Source organism: Pipra filicauda, unplaced genomic scaffold, assembly GCF_003945595.2.
Source record: "Pipra filicauda isolate LSUMZ 115617 unplaced genomic scaffold, ASM394559v2 scaffold7_size6619720_pilon, whole genome shotgun sequence".
Classification (NCBI taxonomy): Eukaryota; Metazoa; Chordata; class Aves; order Passeriformes; family Pipridae; genus Pipra; species Pipra filicauda.
This window is the reverse complement of record NW_024104976.1, coordinates 6,157,564-6,170,452: the sequence shown is the minus strand read 5'-3', so window position 1 is coordinate 6,170,452 and position 12,889 is coordinate 6,157,564. Positions and strand designations below refer to the sequence as shown.

General features: G+C 44.2%; 1 protein-coding gene across 3 annotated transcripts in view; it reads right to left on the bottom strand.

Moving 5' to 3' along the window:
- ZNF592 (zinc finger protein 592) overlaps nucleotides 1-12,889 on the bottom strand; it is a 36,930-nt gene that overhangs the window by 6,949 nt on the left and 17,092 nt on the right. For all 3 annotated transcript variants that reach the window (XM_027741809.2, XM_027741808.2, XM_027741810.2), the window contains exons 4-7: nucleotides 8,724-8,902; nucleotides 4,333-4,509; nucleotides 3,409-3,568; nucleotides 715-993 (exon numbers count right to left, since the gene is read on the bottom strand). In XM_027741809.2, coding sequence (XP_027597610.1) covers nucleotides 715-993; nucleotides 3,409-3,568; nucleotides 4,333-4,509; nucleotides 8,724-8,902 — 795 coding nt within the window. The remainder of the gene's footprint in view (nucleotides 1-714; nucleotides 994-3,408; nucleotides 3,569-4,332; nucleotides 4,510-8,723; nucleotides 8,903-12,889) is intronic.

Below are 12,889 nucleotides of genomic sequence, written 5' to 3'. Positions count from 1 at the left end.
CCCAATGAAGTACAAGTCCACTTACCCTTCTCCTCATAATTCAGCACAAGAAAAGGGTAAGATGTTAAAGAACATCACACAGTCCCTCCTGCTATCCATGTATATCCACATCCCACTAATCAACTCTGCCCCATAACCAGCCTCCTCCAAAATCTTCCTATAGCCCTGTATATAACCTGCATGCAGATTTTATTCCACTTAAAATCTTCTTAGACTTGTTTAACGAACACATATATGTAGTAAACTGAAATATTTGGCCAATTTCCTACCTCTATAGAATTCAAATGAGAAAATCTAGCATTCTGACCCTGTCCCCATCATCTCTTGGTATTTATCAAGTGGGATAATTATCAAGTGAATTATCAAGTGGAATAATTCAGCCCTCCCCAAACCACATCAGAAGGAATCAAAGAGCATGTTCCAGATTTCCACAGCCTCTGCTCATGGTTGGTGACTCAGTATATCAAACAAGAAGTCCTGATGCTAAAATACTAAGAAATCTGGCTGCACACAACATCTTGGCCTATGTTCTGCCAGCGACAAAGATTAGCTTGACACAAGTAGGTCAAGGCAACACAAAGCCTGAGCTGGATGAAACTCCCAAAACTGAGATTTGCAGTTCTTGTAATGACAGCCCTGCACAGAGGCCTGGTGTGCAGGAGCCTGGGACTCCTCCTCAGTTCCCCAGCTTAAATGTCTCATCTGAATCCTTACCCTTCCATGATTTCTCTTCATGTGGGACACATAGGTTTCCCGATCAGGGACCCACTGTGAACATTCCTTGCAAATCCAACCACTTCTTCTCAGTCTGGACTTTGATTCGGGATTGTGTCCTTCCACCCTCATGTCCTTCCTCGTCAGAGGGGAGTGGGAAGTCCCATTGGCTACTGACAGCTCCTTTGGTGAGGCATGAACCTGGTTCCTTGAAGCCTTCTCAGATTTCTGCCGAAAGTTTGAGAGCTCCTCAGGATTTTGGGGGACTCCATGAACACCCTGGATAATAATAACAGTGGAAACACAAGCAACATTTATACGTAATTCACTTACGCACATTTGTAAATAAATACTATTTATTATTTGAACAATAATTTAAGTCCCCACTGCCCAAACAATGGGTTGGTGTCTTGCTCCTGTGCGTTTTTCCATTTCTCCTGGAAGCTGGCTGTGGTGCTTTCCCAAGCAAGAGATTTTCCTAAGAAACACGAAGCTTCTGTTTCTGTTTCCTGCATGACAACAGCAGCTCCTTGGTGCTGCCTGTTTAGCATTTTGGATGAGCCCTGGGAACTCTGGTTAAATAGGGAAGATGTAATGGAAGAGAAATGTTAATTGTCATTATTTCAAGAGCTTAAGCTCTAGAAACACAGAGCTTTGGTATTAAATGGTATTAAACACAGAGCTCTGAACTAAATGTTTGCTGGTATCTTGGGAGCTCCAAAGCTGCTTCATCTTTGCTCAAGGGAGGGAAGAGACAACCTTCAAGTTTCTTCAACCCTAGTTCCTTAAATTCTACCGCAGCTATTGCTATTTACATTTTTCACAGTTCAAAACTTAGCTCCTGCCATATAATATCAAGCATAAAGCCAGAGACCTGCCTTATAAGGAATACGGCTCCAGGCTCTTTAATTATTCAACAGACCAAAATCCGAAGTCGCCTAAAAAGTTATTTTAACAAAGAAAATTGAACATAAAGAAAATAATCCAAAAATGAAGAGCTGTGGGAAAGCAAAAGCAAGTAAAACAGCAACATACCAAAGAAACCTCAAGAAACTCCCCTAGGAACAACAACAGTTCATCCACACAAAAGGCTAATTTAGAGGTTTAATTGTGCACAGTAATTAATAATGGGTAAAGTTTCAACACACGAAAGCCCCAGGCCTTTGGAAGTGTTTCTGTGGGTTAAACACCAAACAAAACTCCAAACACAGGGTCTCAGCTGAGAAGTCTGTGTGCTTTGCACCTGATCCAGCTGATGGCCACAGAAGCTTTTCATGCTCCAGGGCACTGCCAGATACTCCAGAACACAGACACGTCCCTTTTCTCCCCATCTGGAAATCTCCAGAGTGTTTTAGTGCCCATTACTGCATTGTTGCACTACTGGGGGAAAATAAACTAGGAGCATGGTAAAATGAAGGGAAGCCAGAAAGCCTTCAATTACCACCTCAAAGACCTGCTGATGGCCAAACAGCCTCGTGGTTAACAGGCAGAAGTTTTGTGGTAGAGATCTCGGGATGCTCCTGCACCCTGAGGGTGGGATCTGCAAACGAACCACAAGTTGTGTACCTCAACTCCAGCCTTTCAGCACTGGGGTTGAATGCCTCTTTGAAGATCCCAGCCTTAATCTCAACTCTATAATGCAAGGAGATTAGCGATCATCGACTTCAGAGGAGGGCTACAAATTGTAATTCATTACTGCATGCAAAGCGCTTCCGGATTTGCATGTTAAAGGCATGGGGGAGAAAGCAAAGATTTTGAATGGGTTTTGCTTTCAGGAGTGAGCTAATGAATCTTCTTGCTTTTTCAGTAAGTATAAACAAAATAAAGTCACTGATGAAAGAAAAATATGTCCTTTTTTATCCCGATCAAAGAGAAAGAAGACTTTGCAAGCTCTTCCTTCAGAATGCCACCAAGAACTCTTTGGAGAGGACTTCCATGGCAGTGCTGTTAGACATTGTACATAGAATCATACTGAGTTAGATAACAGAAAAATGTGGCACTTGTACATTTATAGGATAATCAGATCTGCAAGGTTGGTACCTCCAGGGCAGTCATTTCTGCCTCTGTCACTCCTCTCCTTCTGGCTGGTGTGGTTTAGAGCAGCCAAGGACTGAGGATGTTAAATGCCATGTAAACCCTCTCTGAGGCAGCTGCAAAGGGGCCAAAGCTTTCCAGGTGAGCATCCAAAAGAGGCAGATTCAGCTTTCACTATACAAATGGATTAACACTGTGGGCAGAGAATAATTCTCCCTGTCTGCCAGCCAAAGAGAATGCTGTCACCTTAATTTAATCCCTTCTCTGGGTTTAAGAGGTTGTGGACTCCCCATCCCTGGAAGTGTCCAAGGCCAGGTTGGACGAGGTTTGGAGCAACCTAGTCTAGTGGAAGGTGTCCCTGCCCATGACAGGGGGTGTTACAAGATGAGATTTGAGGTCCCTTCCAACCCAAACCATCTTGTGATAAACAAGCCTTTGTCATACAGTTAAAATACATCTAGATGAGAGGAACTGCCTGCATTAATATGAACTAACACAAACCACTCCACTGAGTGGTTTCTGGATCCTGTAAATCACCGTAGTCTGTTTTTCCACTAATATATTCCTCAAGAACCTTCCACTTCTTGAAGCAATTTTCTCACATGGTTGATGTAAACTCAAAGAATAGGATCTTGCACTAGTGGGGGGGGAGTTACCTACCTTAACATGCTGCATTAGCTGCTGTTTCTGCATATACACCAGCTGACACTGTGGGCACTTAAACACTCCCACTAACAACTTGCTGGTGTTCTGCTGGAAGTGCTCCTGGAGCAGCTTCTTCTTGTTAAAGACTGTCTCACAAGAACATTTGTAGATCACCCTGAAACAATTAAAGAAAGTAAATTCAATCTCTCTTCCTTAAGACGACAGTGGAACTTAGCAACTCCAGAAAGGGATGGGCTTCTGAGGAGGGCTGTGCTCTCCGTGTATTGTCAAGACACACCCACTTGGGTAAACTGAACCAGTAACTCGACTGGGAAGAACAACAAAATGCCTCAGGCACATACCACAGCTTGCTAAAAATAAGTTTACTTCTGTGCATATGCATAACTATGTGTGTGTGTGTGTGTGAGCACAGACAGATGGGAGCAAACCCAAAGTATCCCAGCTGGCTACACACTGCTCTCAATCCCACCCTTCCATAGTTCCTCCCTTAAAACATGCATTTTTGGCATTAGCTCAAGCCTTGGATGGAAAAGTTACAGAGTAGAAAAATCACAAGGTTTCTGTCTAGTGATTTTTGGGGGCAATGCTCCATGGGGAAACTCTCCTCTTCGAGTGCCAGATGCAGCAGTTGCCCTGGAGCCATCTACCATGAGGTGCCACTGTGGGTCCTGCTGGACAAAGATGTGACAATTAAGTTCTTTTTATGGATATTCAGCTCTTCCCAGCCCAAACTCCTCTCTTCCTGCCCAGGAGACCGTGTTTGTATCAAGGAGAGCATGCTCTGGCTCAGAACAGACAAAGCAGCAGCTGATCTTATATGAGTATGGAAACCAAAACCAGAAAAAAGCCTGGGAGGGAAAGGGGGAATCCTGGAGCTACCCAGCAAAGGAGGAGAAGAGATAAAGCCAAACCACTTACTGAGTAGTCTTGTGAGGTTCTGCTGGGTGCTGGCTGGCCATGTGAGCCATGGTGCTGTCAGCTGACTTGAAGGCCTTGGGGCAGAAAGAACACTTGTGGAAGACTTCGCAGTGTTTCTCGTGGATGTGCACTTTGAGCATGGCGAGGGTCATGAAGACAACTCCACAATGGATGCACCTGTGGGAGGCATGGAAAAGAGCTGAGTTACAGCTTCCATCACACAAGGAAAGGACCAGGAAGCAAGGACTAGGTGGTGGCAGGTCCTTGGTTGGTTTCTTACATATTAACGTGGAAGAGTCAAGAAGGAATATGATACAAGAATTCTGGGCAGACCTCACAACCACATGTTAAGAAACAAGCAAACAAGATCTACAAAAGAAACCTTCAGAGACTAGAACAACCCCAAAAATAAGGAAGATGTGGTTGAGCAGAATGTCAGCCCTGTACCTGTGAAAGCCAATTCCAGCACAGGTACAAATGAAGGATTACAGTAAAAGTACCTGGTGAGATCTTCAGGTAGCAAAAAGCAGCACAAATACCAGCTAGTCCCCAGTATAAATAAAAAGAGAAAGAATATCCAGCTACGAAAACATCATCAATTGCTTCTCATGTCACCAAGCTCTAGAATATCATGACAGCAACAGCAAAGATACTGAAAACAGCAACAGAAACACCCAAGGAACTCATTAAGATCATTAAAATCATTAAGATATAGGTGCTGCCTAGAAAGTGCTTGTCTGGGAGAGCTGGGTGGGTGCTCTGGGAGGAGAGAGAGAGAGGGGAGCAGAGGTTGCACATTGAGTCACAGGATTCTTCTTGGCAGCTGGAAACATGGCCAAGAGGAGTGCAGAGCCACCCTGCTGGTCCCAGCCTGCCTCTCCTCCCAACACGCACCTGCAACAGGTCTTGCCTTATACTCCCACAAGATGGCAACAATCAGCAGCCTTACCGTGTTTAACTTTAATACTCAACCCGAGATCTGCCTGCCACGCTCCAACACTCCAAGGGCACATGAGGGTGCAGACACCTGCCCTCATCTGCCTCAGGAACACCAGCCACAGGGTTTATCATCTCATAGGTGCAGCTCTGCTGACCTGGGACCAGAATAGTCTCTCCTAAGAAGATTCCACGACAATGACAACAGTGCATACCTGCTTAAGCCAGCACTGCATGTGCTCCGTTAGAGCAGAGGAGCTCAGCTGGGCAGTTCAGGGATAGTGGGATGCATGAGACACACAGGGGATAATCCCCTCCTCATAAATACCTTTTTTCCTCTGCTCTGAGGGCTGCGTTTGCCCATGGTGCTGTCAGGTCTGCATTTGGTGCAGATGGACCCCAGCTATCACATAACGGGAGCAGCTCCAAGCCCATATCAAAAACAAACAAGCCGCTGGAACATCCTTCCCTCCGAACCAGCCTCCCAACAGTGTTTAGGAAACAAGCCCAAGCTTTGAAGTTACACTTCAAAAGATCATTAGGCAGAAGCCAGCCTGAAAGGAGCCAAACCCTCTCCCCTCCACTTTAAGAAAACACAGAAATGCTGTTTTCTTAGTGTTTGAGAGGGAAGCGGTGACAGAAGCCAGTGTCATCTTTGGGGGAGCATGAAAACATTCTGATGGGGCAGCTCTGCCTTCAAGCCCGATCCTCATCCATGTGAGACAAGGAGAGAGAGAGACTTTCTAGTACAGTAACACCAGAAACCACGTTATCATGGAAAAATAATTCCCCAAGTATAAATGGAGGAACAAATGCTAATCCTGGCAGTAAGGAATAGCTGGTACATCCAGGAATATCCAACGGGCTCCTTCCACGCTTGGTTTTGGGAAGTACTTAATTAAGAATGAGGGATGAAATAAGCACTAACTCAGGGTCAAATGATCACAAGTTAATTTAATTTACAGTAAATGTAAGCTTAAACAACAGCCACTTAGTAATTAAGAAGCCCAGTGCCAGAAGGACAAAGTTTGATAAAGTAAGCTAATTAGCTGAACAAAGTGGATGGAGGATGTCAAGAGGCTTGCCATGTAATTCCTGCAAATTGCAAATTCTGCTATCATCCCGGATCCCTCAGGGCAAGGAGGGGTGGCTAAAAGTCTTGGAAAGCATCCTGTGAGAGGAGATAAAGCTACGAGATGCTGTCTTAACTCTCTGAACACTTCCTATGCCGTCACCTTCCAGCCCCTCAACTCTCCAAATGGCACCAAAGCAGGCAAATGAGTTCCAGATCAGTGGGGACAGCTGGAAGGGGCTTGGAAAAGGTGGGGAAGTGACACTTAGAGCCAAGAGGAAAGGAGCATTTAGGACAGACTTGTTGGGTTTCATTTTTAACTGCAGAAGCCCGTTCTCATTTTCACTGCAATCATTAGCCGTGACTCAACCCCAAAACAAACAACCATCCCAAATTTAATTGAATGCACTGGGGTACTGGCAGAAAAGGAGAGAGAATAAGGGCTTATCACGAAACACAAACCAAACTGATGCACCAGAAATTCAAGAGAAATAGGGATATAAAGAGAAGCAACAAAAGTCGAGCTGATCCTGGGAGGGATTTACAGAATTCCTCAGCTTTTCAGCTCTGCAAGCAACAAAAGTGAAAGGAAAGAAGTAAAGTCACTCGGTGACCACAGGACAGATACCACAGTTTATCTAGATACGGTTCTGCAACCAAAACGTCTCTCTTCTGATTTCAACAATGCCAATGGCATCAACCTTGCAGCAGAGACAGGCAGGGTAATGAGGATGGCACAGCCACAAGTTCACCTGTCTAGTGGACTCAGTTTTCCCAGATGAGCTTGAGCAGATGTGAATTAGAGGAGAAGTGAAAGAAATTTATCTTCTAGAGAAGCTGGGTAAAGCTAAAAAAAGCCACAAGTATCATTTGTGAACTCTGCCTTGGTTTAGACCTTCATTAATGTCCCTGGCACAGAGATCAGGTATCTGCTAAGCACATCTGTAGACAGATGGAAGCTGGATTCCCAGGTGCCACTGTAATTCCCAAAACTGCACCAAACTCATGGATAATTTTCTACACCATTCCCAATTTTCCATCTCAGGGAAAACATTTTTTCTCCAGCTTTCCTCCTTCCCAGATTAACTCAGCTCCAGTGTCACAGCCATTTAATTTGTGATGGAATTAATTCTCTGTTGTGGGCTGGGCCTCCTCAAATCACATCCCACATTAAAAAACCTTATCTGTATATAATTAAACTCAGAATTGGTTTGTTATGTGCCTCTTGTCTTCATGGTTGAAAGAAAAAGCCCCTGAAAACCCCAGTGTGATTTCAGACTAAACCACACAGTGGAGGCTTCCTGAATTTGTAGACATCTTAAAAGAACAGCTCCAAGTGCAGAAATTGCCCTGTTCATTTGAAATCTTAAAGTATTTAATGGCAATCAAGAGAAAAAACAGAACTTTAAGGAAACTCAAAAGATCTCAATCTCATCTCCCAAGCAAATCCTCATGTGTGAAGAGCTGTGCTGCAGCTGGGGCGATCTCAACATGCCAAAGAGGGAAGGCTTGTAGGGAAAAGTAACATATTAGAGCAAACAATTTGGTTGGAGAAAAGACACTGCACCACATCCAGGACCTTGGGAGCCTTCCTCTACCTGTCTCAGCTCATGAGAAGTGTCTGGAGAGTTGCAGGGGCATAGAAGGAAATAATCTCAGTCCTTGCCATGAAGGCATACATCTTCAGTCCTTACAACAGACATAAATATAAATTCAAGCCTTAAGGAGATTTAGAGGATTAAGATCTGCAATCTTTTTGCTGTAAATATCAATCCTGAGACAGCCGACTGCAACTTGAATTCCATACAAGTGCCTTTCAGCTCAGAGATGCCACAAAATAACTTCTGCTCTCAGAAACCTCCCTGAAATCCAGTTAGTGATTTCCCACTTCAAATGTTTTTTGTCATGCAGAAAATCACATCAGGCCCAGGCTACATCCACTTTCATTAGAATCACAGAATGGTCTGGGTTGCAAGGGACCTTAAAACTCATCTTGTTCCAATCCCCCTGCCATGGCCAGGGATACCTCCCACCAGACCAGGTTCCTCCAAGCCCCGTCCAACCTGGCCTTGGACACTTCCAGAGATGGGTGTCTTGGTTTTGGCTGGAATAGAGTTAATTTATTCTCAGTAGCTGGTACAGTGCTGTGTTGTGGATTCAAAATGAGAATAATGTTGATAACACACTGATGTTTTGGTTTTTGCTAAGTCGTGTTTATCCCATGTCAGGATGTGAGTCTCCTGCTCTGCCAGTGAGAAGGGACACAAAGAAACCGTGAGGGAGCAGAGCCGGGACAGGAGCAGCCACAACTTCACCACCACTACCACCACTTTCCAAAAACATAAGTCCCAGCTCGGCAGAGGCCCTGTGGGGCTGCACACACCTGAAGCCGACTTTGCGGGAGTAGTGCAGGCAGTTCTCCTTGACGTGGGTTTGGAAGTAGGCCGAGCGGCACACGGCCCCGCACTCCGGGCAGCAGTACGGAGACTTGTGCGCGTGGATCCTCTGGTGGGCACAGAAACTGCACTGGTTGGGCAGCATCATCTGGCACACTAGACACGTCTGAGGAGAGAAAGGTTATATTAGCTGTATTCTCTACTTGGGGCTTTTCCCCCCAGCCCCAAATTCACCCTAGAAAAGTTTCGGGTTTAGAGGAGGCTCCAGCACATTGCTTCAGCAGCAGCATTAACTCTACAAAGTCTTTGGCTACGCTCCTTATCATCTTTCACAACAACCTCCACAGTTAGCCATTCCCAGTAACAGTATCCATGTTTAAACCATGCCCTCTGTGGTTTATTTCCTTTTTTTTCCCATAAAAAAGGAAAATAAAATCTTTCACCTCTGAGCTCTGATGACATTCCACTTGCTCAGCACTTTCATTTCCGCATTAAGAGAATTTCTCGACTTGAGGAGGAGAGTACTTTTCTCAACAAGCCCCCACGCTGCACCAAAACAGCTCAAAAAAGCAGAAAAACTCCATTACAGCCCGACTCCAAACCCTTGCTGCTGAAGGCAGTGCAGTCCCAATGTGCTCCTTTCCCACCAAAACCACTGCTGTGTCTCTTGCAAAATTTCTTTGGATCAGATGAAATCGGAACTTTCAAAGACCACAAACTATGTGTGCTTCCCTTACAGAAACTTCTTGATGACTAGAAATGATGCAAAGACTCTTTCTCTCCCTGTTTCATCCTTTATGAAATCCACTTTTCCCCACATATTTACTATCAAAACCATTTTGCAGAAGCATTGTTTACTTGACATGTAAAGTTTTTTATGTGGATGTATCATCCCACTTTCATCAGCTGTCAAATCTCTGCTCCCTTTCACGAGTGTCTTGACTCTCCTTCAAAGCCCAGGAGCAGCTACTCATCCTCTGCAGGACACACATTACTGGATGCCTGAGTGGGATTAGACACTAGTCCAACCTGAACCCTCCAGGAGCTCAATCTCTCTTCAGACATTAATAATCCCGCACAAAATCACTCCTCTAGCTTCAGAATGAACTACAGCAAGCAGCTAAGTATGGATTAAGATATCAGGTAATTTAACTAAATAATTTCTGTGGACTTCGCTGCTGGCAGCCAGGGCAGAAACCCAGGACAGGAGTCCTGAAATCTGATTGAGAAATAAAATAAAATTAATGGCCTTTTCTGTATCACTGCGATTTCATACAGCATCTCTGTGATGCTCCACTACATAACATTCATCAGGGAACTGTCAAAATCACTGCAGGTAAGAGAAAGCATCACTTATAATAAAACACAAAGCTATGACAAACCTGAAAGGTTCATGGGGCAGAAGGGAATTATTGAAGGTGGAAACTGAAATTGCCAAATGCATCAAAAGCTACAGACACATGATCTGGGATGTGTTGCAAATTTAAGTTTAGAGAAGAAAAGCCTTCCCCAGGAGGGAGAGAAATGAGTGGAAGAAACGTGGTAAGACCCCCATGCACAAACCCAAATGCAATTCAAGGAAACTCAAGAGCATTTCAAATGCTGCAGAAGTCCCCTAATTTCAGCAAAGAAAAACAGTGCTACTGAGCCATGGGAATGGGAGAATAGGAAATAGAAAAGTCTCCAGGACCTCTCTCTGAGGAGCTGAGCAGGACCTCCAACACACTCTCAAATCCCCAAGTAAGAACTACAGGAAGAAATTAATGTTTGGGGCAGTTTTATTGTTTTATGGTATTTTTTCTAACTGGCTTGAGATTCATAATGGAAAATTTATCTCCTTGGTGCTGTTAAAACAGGGCTCCTCTCGCTGTGATCCCAACTAGTGTTTAAGGCAGACTCAGCACAACCACAGTCTGAAAGCACGTTTGCCCTTGTAGCTCAGCAAGAAACATTCTCCATATCCTGCCTTGTCAAAGCCAATTCAGTTTCGATTTTAAGTCAGTTTGAGGCTCACCTCTTCCTCCCCAGCATGTCATACCCACTGCTCCCAAAATCAATCAGCACATGTTAAAAACTTGAATTTTCCCTGCTCTGCATGTGCTCGTGCTGGATCTAAAATATGTCAAAACCAGTATTTGATGAGCTCCAGCATGGGCTCTGCTGCCTGGGGATGTGCAGAGGAGCAGTGAGGAGGAAAGGCTCTGCAGGGACCAAAAATATGCTAATGCAGGGCTGAAGAGTTTGAGGAGTGCTACAAGAGGCATCAAAACTGTGGTTACCTCCTTGAGGCTTGGCAGGAAGCTGCCAGAGAGTGCGGACACACGATAGGGGAACAAAAAGCAAGACTTGGGGAGGATAAGGCTAAATGAATTCATTGCTCCTGCAGATGCCAGGGAAGGAGCTGGAAGGATTCCCATGCTGACACCACACTCTGCAGGGGGACAAAAACCAGCCCAAGCCTCTGAGCTCGGATTGTTTCATGGAAGAATCAAGAAGTTAGGGAGTAAACAGACAAAACGAAGAGCAATGAGTCACAAGGATGTATTAGTAAGAATAAGGAAAATTGTCATCCTTAGGCAGCATTAATTTTGGACTTGGGAAAAGTCAAGGCAGCTTCGTCTTTCTGGTCTTACAGAGCCATCAGGGCTCTCCAGAGGAGTCAGCAACCATGTAGGTGGGGAAGATCTGAGCCACAACAGGTTCAGGCTACCTGGATTTCCAAAACAGTTTTGCATCATCCTTCACTGAAGGATTTTGAGGAAAGTAAGCTGCCATTAAACTTAAAATTCTGAGGGAACTAAGCTAAGAGAAGAAGGTTTTTGTTTGGGTAAGTAAGTAATAAGAAGAAAGGAATGTCCATTGACAGAGGAAGGTCCCAGGAAGTCCTGCTGGGATTTGGGCTCTTCAAAATAACCTCAAAGTATCTGGGAAAGTGAAACAGCAAAGCTTGATGATTAATTCTACCGCAACCAAAACCAGCACCCTAACCCAATAACTCAGCAATTTACAGATAAGGGCTGACGACGAGGGCTGCAAAAAGAATATGCAGGACTGAGTGACCAGGTAATAAAATGAATCAACCAAGGAATAAAGTAGAGCTTGAAGAAGGTTTCAGGAAGAGAAGAAATTATAACTGGTATCTTTGTGCTCACTCTCATCCTTTTCCCAAGGAAGACACAAGGCCAGAAACCTGCCCAGGGGGAATCACAGGAGGCTCTGCTCACCCCTTTGACACCGGAACCCAACTTGCAGTGGTGTGTGGGCTTCCCCACCAAAGGTTTCCTCTTGGAGACAGTGTTTTTTACTTTTGCAACTCTTCTGTTTTGTAGGAGAAACTGTAACTTGGTTCCAGATGTCACATTTTTATCTCTCTCCTAGTTTTCCATGACTTTTCAAAGAAGTCTGGCAGCAATTTGAGACATTCATTAGTCAGTTATTTCTAAAGCATGTTACCAGGATAGGATTTTGAGTTGTGTAATGTCTGTGTTTTTCATATACTCCCATAGCCTACGCTTTAATCAAGAGTTATTTATTACAAGTTTTCTTTAATTCCGGTTTGCCTGCCACATTTCATTTGGGCTTTTCTTCAACAAGTCACATTCACACACACACAAATGCTCAGAAGCTCAGCCGTTTTGGAATACTTGAGTTGATTCCCATTTTTACTTATTAGCTTCTTCAGAAGGGGAAAAAAATTAAATATTCACTGAAATAGAGTGAAGGTTGAAAAAATATACTACTCAGAAAAAGTTTGTCTATTAAACCCAACCCTGGGGCCACAGAGGTGTTTGCAAATCAGGGAATGTATAGTTAACACACGGTTTTGCTCTGGAAGGTACCTGTGAAAAGGGAACTGGTTTTGGTTCAAGCAAAGAAATGTTACATCAGTTTTAGTCTCATTGCTTTACAGATTTAAGTGATAGTGATGAAGCTCACGTCCTCTTAAGAGCTGCCCCCGGAATACAAGGGTCCTCCTTGATATGATCGTCACAGAGTTCCAGTTAAAAACACTTGGGCACCAACCCTATGGCACAGGATTAGGGTTAGGAAAGAAGAGAAGAGTCATAAGCCAAATGATCTCTAAATAAAAAAAAAAACAACTAAGGTCTCAGAGCGAAACAGTCAGAAGGGAACAGAAATTATATTTGCAGAA